Source organism: Delphinus delphis, chromosome 6 (assembly GCF_949987515.2).
Source record: "Delphinus delphis chromosome 6, mDelDel1.2, whole genome shotgun sequence".
Lineage (NCBI taxonomy): Eukaryota > Metazoa > Chordata > Mammalia > Artiodactyla > Delphinidae > Delphinus > Delphinus delphis.
In genome coordinates, this window is record NC_082688.1 from 27085607 (window position 1) to 27099408 (window position 13802).

General features: G+C 46.1%; 1 protein-coding gene across 5 annotated transcripts in view; it reads right to left on the reverse strand.

Annotated features, from left to right (window-relative positions):
- The window catches only part of TMEM38B (transmembrane protein 38B), a 274182-nt gene that overhangs the window by 148272 nt on the left and 112108 nt on the right, over nucleotides 1–13802 (reverse strand). Inside the window, exons 6-8 of one of the 5 annotated variants that reach the window (XR_009519838.1) lie at nucleotides 12350–12412; nucleotides 8085–8334; nucleotides 6914–7000 (exon numbers count right to left, since the gene is read on the reverse strand). Coding sequence is in view for 3 of the 5 variants with exons in the window: in XM_060014391.1 (XP_059870374.1) it covers nucleotides 6875–7000; nucleotides 12350–12412 (189 nt within the window). In the remaining 2 variants the exon portion in view is untranslated. Of the gene's footprint in view, nucleotides 1–6691; nucleotides 7001–8044; nucleotides 8335–8827; nucleotides 8957–12349; nucleotides 12413–13802 lie in introns of those variants that run through there. The other 4 variants (XR_009519837.1, XM_060014391.1, XM_060014394.1 and 1 more) reach the window with 4 other exon arrangements.

Genomic DNA, 13802 nt, shown 5'->3' on the forward strand with positions numbered 1-13802 from the left:
GGAGAGAGGTGATGAGGAATCGGTTCATGTGATTATGGAGGCTGAGAAGCCCCACAACCTGCCATCCGCAAACTGAAGACCAACCTAGCAAAGCCAATGGTGTAAGTTCCAATCCAATTCCAAAGGTCTGAGAACTAAGAACACAGATGATACAAGTCCCAGCCTGTAGGCAAAACACTGATGTCCCAGCTCAAGTAGTCAGGCAGAGGGAGAGAATTTCCCCCTTCTCCCACCTCTTTGCTCTGTTCAGGCTCTCAGTGGACTGGATGATGCCCGCCCAAATTGGGGAGGGCAACCTGCCTTACTGGGTCCACTAATTCAAATGCTCATCACATCCAGGAACACTCTCACCAGACACACCCAGAAATTAGCATCTATTCTGGACACCCCATGGTCTAGTCCAGTTGACACATAAGGTTAATCATCACAAGATGCCAGTTCCCAAAGAAAGACACGAACAAGTCAACCCATCCTTCAGAGCCAAAGTTGACAGTCCTGGGCTCAGGAAAACCAGAGAACCGATATTGACCCCCCAGGGACCTATCTCTCCAGACTAGGAAAAATTGGCAAGTGGTTACCTTTACTGAAGCAATAGAACATGGAGGTTAATAATACAAGGCAGATCTGGTTCCATCTCATCTCTGCCATTTACTACGTGTATGTCCTTGGACAATCACTTCCCTCTCTCAGCCTACTTCCTCACCTGTAAATTGAAAATGATAATAACAATACTATCTTCTTCAAAAAGCTGTGGTAAGAATTCAAAGATAATGCATGTAAAACACTCAATAAATATTAGTTATTATGGATACATTTAAATACTATTCTTGGGCTTCCCTGGTTGGCAGAGTGGTTAAGAATCCGCCTGCCAATGCAGGGGACATGGGTTTGAGCCCTGGTCCAGGAAGATCCCACATGCCGTGGAACAACTAAGCCCGTGCACCACAACTACTGAGCCTGCGCTCTAGAGCCCGTGAGCCACAACTACTGAGCCCACGAGCCACAACTACTGAAGCCCGTGTGCCTAGAGCTGGTGCTCCACAACAAGAGAAGCCACCGCAATGAGAAGCCCGTGCACCGCAACGAAGAGTAGCCCCCGCTCTCCACAACTAGAGAAAGCCCGCACACAGCAATGAAGATGCAACGCAGCCAAAAATAAATAAATAAAATAAAATAAATTATAAATAAATAAACACTATTCTTAAGAATCCTATTACAGTTAGAAAAGGGTTCGTAGAAAGTTTGAGAAGAAAATGTATAATGACAGGATTTAATTGCAGATATTCAAATTGTGACGAAGGAGGAAGGAAGAATTCAACTTTATTAAGCACTAACCGTGTGACAGACACTCTTAGCCCCTTTAAATCCGTAGTCTCATTCACTGCTCACAACTCTCTCTGAAGAGTGAATTAGGCACTTATTGTCTTCATTTTTCAGAGGCTAAGTTTCAGGAAAGTTCAGTAACTTGTTCAAGGTCACAAAACTCCTAAATGGTATTTTTTTTTTCTGACTGCTAAAACCTGTTCTCTTTCCGTTACAGCTAATATGTTCCTGTATGTTACCAATATTCTTGCTGTTATCCTCAATACTAAGGTTAATCATTAATCTCTCAAAAAACACATCCAAAGTCAACCCTTTGGCTCAAGAACAATTCATTTCAAGGATAAGTGTGATTCTTGGTAATGAGGTTTTCAAGAAAATCATAGCCCTTACTAGCAATGTAACTTGGGGGTGAATTCCCTAAACTCTCAGAGCCTTTATTTGTTCACCTGCAAAATGGTGATCATAATACTTTGCAAAGTTACTATGTAGATTAAATGAGATTATACTGCGATATGGGAAAGCACCCAGCATAGTGCCTGGTTTTTTTAAAAATAAATTTATTTATTTTTGGCTGCCTTGGGTCTTCGTTGCTGAGCGTGGGCTTTCTCTAGTTGTGGTGTGCGGGGGCTACTCTTCGTTGCGGTGCACGGGCTTCTCATTGCAGTGGCTTCTCTTGTTGCGGAGCATAGGCTCTAGGCATGTGGGCTTCAGTAGTTGTGGCATGCAGGCGCTCCGCAGTTGTGGCTTGTGGGCTCTAGAGCGCAGGTTCAGTAGTTGTGGCACACGGGCTCAGCAGTTGTGGCGCACAGGCTCTAGAGTGCAGGCTCAGTAGTTGTGGCGCACGGGCTTAGTTGCTCCATGGCACGTGGGATCTTGCCAGACCAGCACTCAAACCCGTGTCCCCTGCATTGGCAGGAGGATTCTTAAACACAGCACCGCCAGGGAACTCCCAGTGCCTGTTTTTTAGTCTGAGTCTTCAAATCAGTCCTACTGAAATATTGGGCTGGCCAAAAAGTTCATTCGGGTTTTTCTGTTTGCAAATCCCTTACAGTGAGAAACGATTAAAATGATAACCTAACTTCTAATAGCCACGGTTACTTTTGCAGCTGTAAAAAAAATGTTTCCTTGAACAAATTCTTCTGGGGAATTAAGAAAGCAAGGGAGTTCATCTTTCCTTTTCCAAGTTAAGAATAAACAGAAAGAATAAACAGTAGAAAGTAAACTAAGTTCATAACCCAATATTATAAATTTCTTATTTTTACCTACCAGGGCATGTGTTTCACTTTTGCTGTGTGTGAGTATGTAGGGGATATCCAAAAAAAAAAAAAAAAAACCATGCACACACTGGATTTGTTAAAATAATATCTATGTTGAATTGTTAGCTTTTAAAATTGACTATTATTTGGGATGAAGACAGGAATCCTAACACAGGTATCAACAACATCTCCCAGATGTACAAAATCAGTGGTTTCCAGCGTTGCCTGATGCTAAGAATCACCTGGAGAGCTGACTCATTCCCTGTAGTGTGGGAGCAAGAAATCCCTGCTTTCACGAGCACTGCAGGTTATTCTTAAAACCAGGCAAGTTAGGAAAATACTATTCAAACCCAACTTGCGAATTTCAAGTTGTATCACCTCCCCCATGAGTCTACTAATTTTGTCCTCAAGTATTTTCGGCAATGCAGCTACCAAATCACTAAACAACTCCCTAATGTGACTAACAATTAACTTCTAATAAAGAAAAGTACTGCTATGATTAATTTCAGAAAAGAAAGTACAAAATGAAAACTGTCTGTCTCTCTGAGCGGTGAAGAAAATCTTCTGACCGCGTTGGAGTGGAGAAGCCCACTTCGAGCAGAGAAAGTGATCCAGTGCGTCTCTTTGACCAGGTGGTTTCAATCAGGTCCTACCTGCCAGCCAGGTAAGTGTTTTGCAACATTAGTAACTCTTGTCATCGAGCCGGGAAGAAAGTATCACAAGAACAGGGCAGAAGGAGATGACTGAGGGGACGAAATTATGAACAACTGAACTAAATGAAGTTAATGAGGATTCACATGATATCCTAGGATTTACGGAGCCCTTTATACAAGCATCTCCTCATTTAACCTTTAGAACGATTCTGTGAGGTAAGTGATCCTCACTCTACAGTCAAGGAAATCAAGGCTCAAGCTAATGATCACATTGTCCCTGGACACGCGGTTCTTCAGATTCTAGTTTCCTGGCTCTTTCAACATTGGAGCTGCTTTGACAGACAATATTGGACTAGAGGGAAGGGATTTCTAGGAAGGAATGCAATGAAGAGGGCAACTGGCATGAATCAAGCAGAATAAAATATAAGTAGAAGAAAAGGTTGAGGGCTTTTTAGCAGACATCAAGAGAGAGGGCATTAGAGGATTCAGAAAGCAAAAGTGACAGTGACTGCAAGTCAGCCTCATAGATGTTGAAGCTGTGCTAGGGTGAAAGCTTGTCAGGGCAGACCCAGCACTGAAAGGTCCTCAGCAAGAGGGAGAACATTCCCATGATTCTCACCACGTACCAGCCCCAAGAGCACAAGGGGTGCAGCCGACCTAGAGGGTCACCGAAGGGTCATCACTCTGAATGTGGTGCCCTGGGCCTGAAGACCGTAAATCAGAGACAGACGTGCAGGGCTGTGGGGCTGGAAGGTCCCCTCCGGGGTCTCTGCTCCAGCCCTCTGGCCACTGTCCTGACCCAGTCCTCCTCAACTCTGCCCTGGTCTCTTGACTGGTCTCCCTGCCTCCAGCCTCTCACGCTGTCTGCGAGGTATCAGTATCATTTCAAACTGCAACCTGAGGACTCAACCGGATTCCTCCAGTAAAAGACATCCAGCCACTCACAGGATGCCTGAGATACGGTTAAGTGTCGCAGTTAATAACTCTAGCACTAGAGTCGTCAGATGGCCTGGGTTCAAATCCCAGGTCCCCTCCCACTAGCCATGGATCCTTAAGAATTTACTTATCCTCTCTGAGCTTCCTCTGTGAAAAGGGGATATGGGGATACCAGTAGTACCTGCCTCACGGCCTGTAGTGAAGCACTTTGCACAATGCCTGGTAAGTGGTACGTGATCAGTAAATGGGGGCTGTCATTACTGCCATCAAAAACAGTAACCCCGGGCTTCCCTGGTGGCACAGTGGTTGGGAGTCCGCCTGCCGATGCAGGGGACACGGGTTTGTGCCCCGGTCCGGGAAGATCCCACATGCCGCGGAGCGGCTGGGCCCGTGAGCCATGGCCGCTGGGCCTGCGCATCCGGAGCCTGTGCTCCGCAACGGGAGAGGCCACAGCAGTGAGAGGCCCGCGTACTGCAAGAAAGAAAAAAAAACAGTAACCCCAGGAAGATATATCTGGATTGTTTGCCCAGCACATCCTTAGCTAGCAATTGTCCCAGTACAGAATCAACTCCTGGCCACCACAAAATGACTCTGGGCCTCCATCTACCAGTCGTTCATTCATTCAGCAGTTTTTAAGGGCCTACTAGGAGCCCGAAACTGTTGTCAGTGCTAGGGAAGCTCTATTTTTTATTTTCTATAAAAATTGTATATATTTAAAGTGTACAACACGATGTCTTGATATACACACACATTGCAAAATGATTACTACAGTCAAGCTAATTGACATATCACCTCACAGTTACCCTTTTTTTGTAGTGAGAACAGTTAAGATCTACTGTTAAATCTCAAGTACATAATCCAGTATCCTAACCATAGTTACCGTGCTGTACCTTAGATCTCTACAACTTACTCATCCCGCAAAACCGAACTTTCACGTGCCCTTTGACCGCCACCTCCTCTTTTTCTCCACCCTTCCCCACTCTGGTAACCGCCATTCTACTCTCTGCTTCTATGAATTTGACTTTTTGGATTCCACATATAAGTGAGATCATGCGGTATTTTTCCTTCACTGCGTATTTCCTTTAGCGTAACGTCTTCTAGGTTCATCCATGTTGTTGCAAATGGCAAGATTCCTCCTTTTTTAAGGGTAAATAGTATTCCATTGTGTGTGTTGTGTGTATGTATCACAATTTCTTTATCCATTCGTCTATCAACAGACAATTAGGTTGTTATCATATCTTGGCTGTTGTGAATAATGCTGCAGAGAACATGGGATTGTGGATATCTCGTCAAGATTCTGATTTTATTTCCTTTGGATATATGCATTGCTGGATCCTGAAATGCACTGCTGGATGATGTGGTTTTATTTTTAATTTTTTGAGGAATCTCCATACTGTTTTCCATAATGGCTGTACCAATTTACACTTCCATCAACAGTGTAAAGGGTTCCTTGTCTCCACAGGACAAAGAGAGCCAAGAACATTACAGAGAAATTGTCATGGCCAGGCCTGGATGTGGCAATGTCATTTCCAACCATAGGGTTCCTAGGAAGAGCACATGCAATGGTAACCATGCAGCCAGGCCCTGCTAGAGAAGTAACTGGAAAAGTAGAAGGTGTTGCTTCCTAAGAGGTGAGTAGGGTGTGATTAAAAGAGTTAAGAGGAGGGCAGTTCCCTCCAGCCCAGCTGTCCGGGAGAAGCAGGGGTGGCATTTCTCTCTTCAGTGGTCAGTCCTGCATTTCTGAGCAGTGCAGTTCTCTACCCACAAGGGAGAGGGAAGGCTGGACAAGCTCAGCTTCAAGCAGAAGCCCGCCTTTGCCCAAAGTCTTCTGCCCATCATCAGACTGCTCTCCCGCAGGCAGGAGCCGAGCAACTACTACAGTGGAAGGTTCTGTGTCCCTCCTCGTCCTCGTGCTTTCAGTGCCCTGGCCTTCCTTCCACAGTGGTAGCTGCTACAGAACAGGGCTGTTAATCTTCAGGATGGGAGTAACAGGCAGAAGGGCAGCCTCGGTACAAAGGTTCCTGACTCTGATTCACAGCCAGAACTAATAGCAATAACTATAATGCCCAACACTTAAAACACTTACAGTACTCACCTCTAATAAATTACTGACTGCCTCTCTCTTCCCACCCCCAGCTTCCATTGCTCACGCTTATCTCCTCTGTGGATTCCCAGCACCTGGGGGTTATATAACACCACAGAGCCCAATTTCCCAAGCCTGACTGCCGACATGAATCATCTGGAATGCTTGCTAAATACACGATTACCAGGCCCCTCCCCTGGAAATGCTAGTCCTGGGAAGAGGCCCAGCAATCTGTATTTCTAAGCAGAGTTCCAGGTAATTCTTACCTTCGGGAAACGTTGAAAAACTCCGATAGAACACATAAGGCCATGATAAATAATTTCTGAAAGTTCCTCAGCTGGAAAACACAATTCTATGTAGCGTTTAACGCCATTGCCTTAGAGTTTTGTTAAACAGCTGATACTTGTGCATTACTTAGCAGCGATTTCATTTGACTCCTTTCATCACCAGGGGGATTAACTGGACATTGGGAGCAAAGAAGGTAAGTGACTTACTTAAACTTGTCCAGGAGAAAATGGTGAAGTTGATGACAAAGCCAGGCTTTTGGACTCCAGAGTCAGCCGTGCTCTTGCCCCCTTGTTCTCCTGCATTCCTTCATTCAGTGAATCTTCATCAAAGGCCTTCTATCTCCCAGTGGTGCACTGGGTAGAGACTACGGAAAGGACGGGAAGGCAGGCCACGCTGTCTAAAGCAGCGGTGAAGGTTCTTCGCCGACTTCCCATCCTCCTGGGGCGGGGACAGGGCAGGGGCTGGAGAGAGGAGGACAAAGATGCAGCTGGGGTGGTGGCCGGGAGGCTGGGCAGAAGCTACCAGAGACTGTGACACCAGCCGCTGATCGGGAGGGGCTGGGGCCTGGACTCCAACCACACAGGGTGGCTTAGAAATTATTAAAGGTCGAAGAAGGCAAGCAATCAGAGGTCAGCCAGAGTATTGGTGACCCCCGACCCCTCGACCAAACACTTGGCTTCTGTCCGGTCTACGCTCCTGCTGGGTGTGAGGGTGTCTGTTTCCCACCACCTGCCCCCCACCGCAGCTGCTGCCCCCTCCTCCTGAAAGCCTCCTTCCCCAGTCACCACCTTTCCCCGTTTTTCTTCATACCCCAGGCCGAATGCCTGCCCCTCCAGGAAGCCCCTGTCTGCACTTCCCTTGGAGTCGTTGGCATTGAACCCCTCATATTAATGTGCTCTGCCACTTAGACTACGAGCCCCACGAGGGTGGGCGGGAGGCCAGATGCAGCCCTGCAGCTCAGGGCCGAGCAGTCAGTGGAGTGGCAGCGTGCTCTCTTGACACCCGGGGCGAGGCCCACTCAGCCCCGCGAGGCGGCCGGAGCACAGGTGGTCTTTACCTACTTTCTGGATTGCTTGCTCTGGTTTGCATTCTCTTTCTCTCTCCCCCACTCTCACGTGCTTTCTCTTCCTCCCACCTCCTCCTCTCTCCCTCCCCTCTCCCCTCCCCTCCTGACTCAAATCTCTTCCAGTGGGGTTTCTCTGAAGCACTCTAGGTCTCAGCACGCACTCTCTCTCTCCATCCCTCCCCTCCACAGGCTCGCGGCCATCACAGGCTGAGGTTCCGGCAGGAGGTGAGGCCAATCCCACCACTGTCCCGTCTCCAGGTGGCACACGCGTTGCCAGTCACCACGACCAGCTTTCGTCAGGAGCCGGTTTCCTCTTTATCGTGGGTTTATGGACCACAGTGGACAGCGGGCATCACTTTAATCCACCTCACAACCTTTCCATTCGGTCCCTGCTCTCCACTGGTTTCCCTCCAGATCCCATGGCTCAAAATGTGCGGATAGAGACTCATCGCAGCTGCAGGAAGCAGCCCAGGACATACCAGCTGCAGCGACAGGAGCTTCCCCGAGGAGTGAGGCAGCCTCGGTTCATGAATCCAAACAGTTCAAGTTCACACAGATGGGCCTATTCCTGTCTGGTATGTTTTCTCAAATGAAACAGTCCACAGCGTGCCTCTGTTAAACGGGAATTTTGCTAGTGTCTCAGAATTTTCTTTGAAGCCTGAAGCTCACAGGTGGCCACAAATGGGTGCTGGGTCCCTTTGTTCATCACGCACCTTCAGCCTAGATGAGCTTAGGAGAGTCAGAGTAAAAGGGTTTTTTGGATGAGAGTTGCCCATCTGGCAGGAAGTTGCCCATCCCCTCTGCGTGAAGGAAGAAGCGGGGGGTGTGCTCACCCCACCTCAACCCCCAGGGAGCTGCCTGTGGCTGCAGAGTAGAGGGAGAGCCCCCTCTCGGAAGGTGAGGCACAGGTGAGTGTAGGTTTCCCGTGGGTTATGTGGACTCCACCAAGGGTACGTAAGCAGGGGCCATCTTGGAAGGACCTCTGCAGGTCCTTCAGCCTGTAGGCTGAAGAGAGGCCCGCAGGAAGAGTCTGGAGGTGTTCCCTCTGAGCCAGAGACTACATCCTCCATGCCAGAAACCCCTGGGGGTTGGGAGGGTCAGGGCTGGAGCTTCAGGGACTCACAGAATCTCTCCTTGAGCATTTGGGCATCTGCCACACTGAGAACATCAAGACCCAATTGGGCCAGCAGCTGTCAAACAAGAAATGATATTTCCCTCTACTTACTCCTCCCCAGCAGCAGTAGGTGAATGGAGAGGAGAGAGCAGGAGCTGGGAGTCAGGGTGAGAGAACAGACCTCCCCTCTCTTCTCCAAGGCAGGAGGCTGGGCCTGAGTCTGCCCTGAGCTGGGGACTGGAGGACAGAGAGAACTGGGTAAGAGAGTGAAATTTTAATTTAAATCAAAGTGAACTTTTTAATACTCTAAAAATGAGTCTGTTCTGATACCTGAAATTGCCAGAAAAGCTAATACCTCTTTTTGACATATTATCCACAGATAGGAAAGGGGTTCCTAATAGAGCTGGTTTAAAGAGTACTGGCTGGGAAAAAAATGATGTGGGGAATTTACTCTACCACATCCAGCCCATTCAACATATAGGCAAGTTATACTTGGAGTTCGGTTGTGCTCAGATGTAAGGTATGCTAGGACCCTGCAAGAGATGGGGGTTAAGTGCAGACTATGAGCGGGGAGGAGAACCCAGAAGATGGGGCCAAAGAGAAGGGGTCTGGGGAAGCTAACCTGGCTCAGGACCAGGCTGGTGTGGACTGGTAGGTGGGCCCCAGCCCAGCTCCCAAAGTCTGGTTCTTCACATATCTGTGTTGGGTAGTCTGACTGCTCGGGAAGATGAGGCAGCAATGGGAGCCCAAGGCTCAGAGGTCAAACACGCAGGAGGTAGCGAACCTGGCTCTGGAAGGTCCCAAGCAATGGGTGGGGCAGGCATGTTCCATCACCTGGAGGGGCGAGGAGTGCCAGTGGAAACTAAGCATGGTACCTGGGCTCTAACCAAATTCACTGAGGTTCAGGGAGGGACTTCCAGCCAGAGGTGGGACTGGAGAACTAGAAAGGGCAACCAGTAAAGTACAAGACAGAGAGAGAACTGAGGCAGAAAAGAGTCCCATGGATGGTGGCAGAAGGGCTCCATCATGCAGATGGTTCCGTGAATTTGCTTCCAGGGAAATGTCTCCGTACAGCCCCCTCTCTGCTCTCTGCTCAGCCCCTGACTCGGTTAAAAATCTCTTCTTTGCTTCATGGCATTCTGTGCTTCCCTCTAATTTAGCCTTTATCATACTGTTGTGTAAATGTCCCATAACCTTTCTGTCTCCTTCACAGGGCCTGGGAGAGAGTCTATCTAGAGCAGGAATCCAGCAAATGTTTCATAAGTGAATGAGTGAATGAATGAATGAATGAATGAATAAAGAGCTACCTTCATAGGTACCTTGAACTAGCTCCTGGTGGTGCATAGGTCTGAAATTTGGTTACCAGAGAGACTTTAGTAGGTGGGGCAGGGGGTGGGTCAAAGAAGAACCTGAGAGTGGTGGATAGCTGCTGGAGCCTGGATCTGGGGTAGAGGCTGAATTCCTTTTAAGGACCATGGTGTTAAGGGAAAGGAGTACAGGGGCTTTCTCAAGCATGGTGAGCTCAGGACTTGAGGAAGGGGAATCCTGTAGGTGGAAGATGTCAGGGAACCCCGTGGGAAATTGTTGAGGAAGGCAGAGGTCAGGGAAGCAAGATGACACCTAATATCGCGGTCTTTCTAGAGCGCTTCACAACTGACCCTGAAGTGTTTACAGCATAGGGGCCATAACAACGTGAGTATATCTTCTGTATTAAATAACACAAGGACCACCACTCGTCACTGATGCCCTGCACGGTGGCACTACATCTTGTAGGTAGAGGAACCACATCCAAGGGGCAATGATCCAGCTCCTACTGAATGTAGTTCCCACTGAATTACAGCTACAGAAGAATAATGTCATTTGGGAACATATGCTAAGAACACCTTCCCAATAAAATTCTTGAAATTAAAAGGCAGTATTTAAATCAGAGTTAGCATATCAATATCAATGAGATGCAATTGGTTCCAACTGCCAGAGGGACACATCAAAACCCATATCACCATGCATGTCCATATTACCACGGAGAGTAAAGCTGGACAGACAGGGAGAGGATGGTCAGACATCACACCCAACATAATTTCAGATCTCTGAGCTCCATGCCAAGATTCTGCCAAACCTTATGGCATCCAAGAGATGGGAGTTAGATAGAAAAAGCATATGGCTAGGGTGGGAGGGGGCTGGGGATAAATTGCACGAGAAACAGACTTGCTTTTCCAGAGGAGGTCTGCTTCAGCATCAGACTGTTGAGACAAAAATATGCTGTTTGAAACCCCCCCAAAATGTCCTTAGTATTGCCTTTTAACACCAGGAATTGTGTCCTGGTGGATGGGGGCTGCATCCAGCCTACACCTTACACACTCAAAAAGTACAGACATGTGGACGGGTACACACGGGGAATGTAATTCCCAGAAATCTAGACCTCCTTGGGTGCTGTCAGAGGCATCTGGCAGGAGTAACTTGATTACTTGATTCAAGACCCACACTACATGTTTTGCAAGTATAATTTTTTTTTATTATTTCTTAGGGGGTAAAAAAAGTACACACATAAAATTAAGGTTTGGCATATTTTTAGTGTCTTTGCCAACTGTTACATGGGGGAGGGGTGTTAGCTTCGGTTCTTTAAATTATGTATAAAAAAACAAGTGGTCATAAGTAATTTGAAAAGGAAAAAGGAAAAGTAAGCTATCACAGAAAGCCAAAAGGCTATTACTACTGAGTGAGGAAAAGCCACTGTAGAAATTTCAGAAGTGGATGAATATGGAGCTCAGAGAGAACTGGGTCAAGCATAGCACATCCAAGCAACAGCCTGTCTTTCCATATTTAACATGAGACTAGGCCATAAATCTAACAACCGTTAGATGTGGTGCCCAAGGGCATTCCTTGGTCCAATAAGATATGTGACATTGAGCAATCATACTCTCTCAAAATTAATTAAGAGTTTTGAAGGACCTACAATACGTCTGCTACTATGCTAAATTTTGTAATCATGCACTTTTTAAAATCCTCACTACAACTGGAATGTAAAATTGTTATTCCCAACTTCCAAGTGAGGACACTGGAAGAAAGAAAAGTGTCACAACGTTCCCAATGTCACACAGGGCCCTGACACATCAGGACTGGCCAGGGGATGGAGCGTCTGAGTTAGGGGAAGTAATCCCAAGCAGGAAACCAGCAGAGGGAAGAGAGGAACCAGGGCAGGACAGCAGCAGGGACATGTGATGTTCTGCCCAATCTGACCTCATTTCGTCTCATCCACCTAAGCTTCTGACCCTCAGAAAAGCTGACTGCGGATTCAAACACAGGTCATGATGATGACAAAGAAGATTGATGAGGATGGGGGTGATGGTAATGATAAGAGCATGTCAGTGACAATAAATAAAACAGTACTATTTATTGAGCCCTTTCTATGTGCTAGGCATTGTCAGGTATTTTAAATCCTTTATCTCATCTCATTCTCACTACGACCTTGTGAGGTAGAGATGATCATTCTACTCCATGTTACAGATGAAGAGACTGGGGCTCAGAGGGAAACGAGTTCCCCAAGGTAACACAGCTAGTAGGTAGTCAAGCTGAAAAATCACACTCAGGCCTAGAGACTCCAAAGGCCATGCTCGTAACCAGTACACTTACCTGATGGCCTTCCCGTAGCAAGTTAGCCACAAGTCCGAATGGATCTACCATCCCACACTGCGCCTAGGGAGGAAGGTGACCAAAGTGATTCCAAAGGTTCCATGCAAATACGAAATGCTACGATCATGACTTTGTCATTATCAACACAAATACATTCAAAGTATGTTTGCCTTTTAAATTTTGGTTATTTTTGTTGATGGACAGAAGTTTTCATTTTGTGGACCCAAACTTGAAACTCTTTTATGATTAATTTTCTGTGACCTCAATGCTTGGAAAGGTATTCTGCTGCAGGGAAAAAATTGATAACTGTATTTTACTTTAGTCTGTTTTCTTACTATACAGTCTTAAAACTCTTGAATCCATCTGGAATTCATTTTGAGTATGCTAGTAATCAAATTTTAGATCTACTGGTCTATCTAGCCCTATTTCTGACAAAAGTCTTCTTATTGCTTCTTCCCGCAATTACTATCACAAGATAAGGCATTCTTCTCTCAACGTTGAAGTTTTCCAAATGCTCTTCCAATTATTTGAATTCCTACCAATACATCCATGACTCTCAATCTCTCTAAATTATGTAGAGGTAACTCAATATCAAACTTTTTAGCAGATAAATTTGACCAGAAAGGGAACTGGCTAATATAGCAGATATTTGATATCTTATAGCAGATATCTGATATCCCCACTCCCAAATTTCCATGAAAATGGCAACAAACTTTAGTTAACACTCCATTAGCAATCTGTAGACTGACCCCAGCAAAGACCGCTAAGACTGGCATTACCCCAGGGGATGTACAACATTTAGCGAACAGCTAATTAGTGTTAATTGTGGAAGGACAGGCAGCGCTGAGTTTTGGAAACGGGATGCTCCAAGTGGAAACAGTAAAATCACATCTATGACATAAATAATACTGAAGGTCAGAGGAAGAAAACATCTTTTTTTAAAAAATCCTTTTATGAAAGAGATTTACTCCAAGTAGCAGGAGAAATTTTTAAGCATTTATGTCATACTCTCAGCAAGATTCAAGAATGTATTGCATCTATGAAACTAAAGCGAAGAGTCATGAAGAAGTAATAATTTGACACCAGGAAAGACTGGATAGAGATAAAAACAAAACTGTGGAATGAAAGCTGAAATGGAAGCAAATAGATACTGCAGAAACTCAGATTGCCGAAGTGGAAGAGGAAAGTAGAAAAATAAACTTTTTTTTAAACGTAAGAAGACATGGAGGATATACTGAGGAGATTCAGACTATGTATGATCCTAATGTCTGCAATATTCTAACCTTTATAACAACTGTATTGAGATATAATTCACCTACCATGTAATTCACCAATTAAAGTGCACAACTCAATGGTTTTTAGTATATGTACAGAGATGTGCAGCCATTATCACAATCAATTTTAGACTATTTCATCAACCCAAAAAGAAGCACCACACCCCTTAGGAATCCCT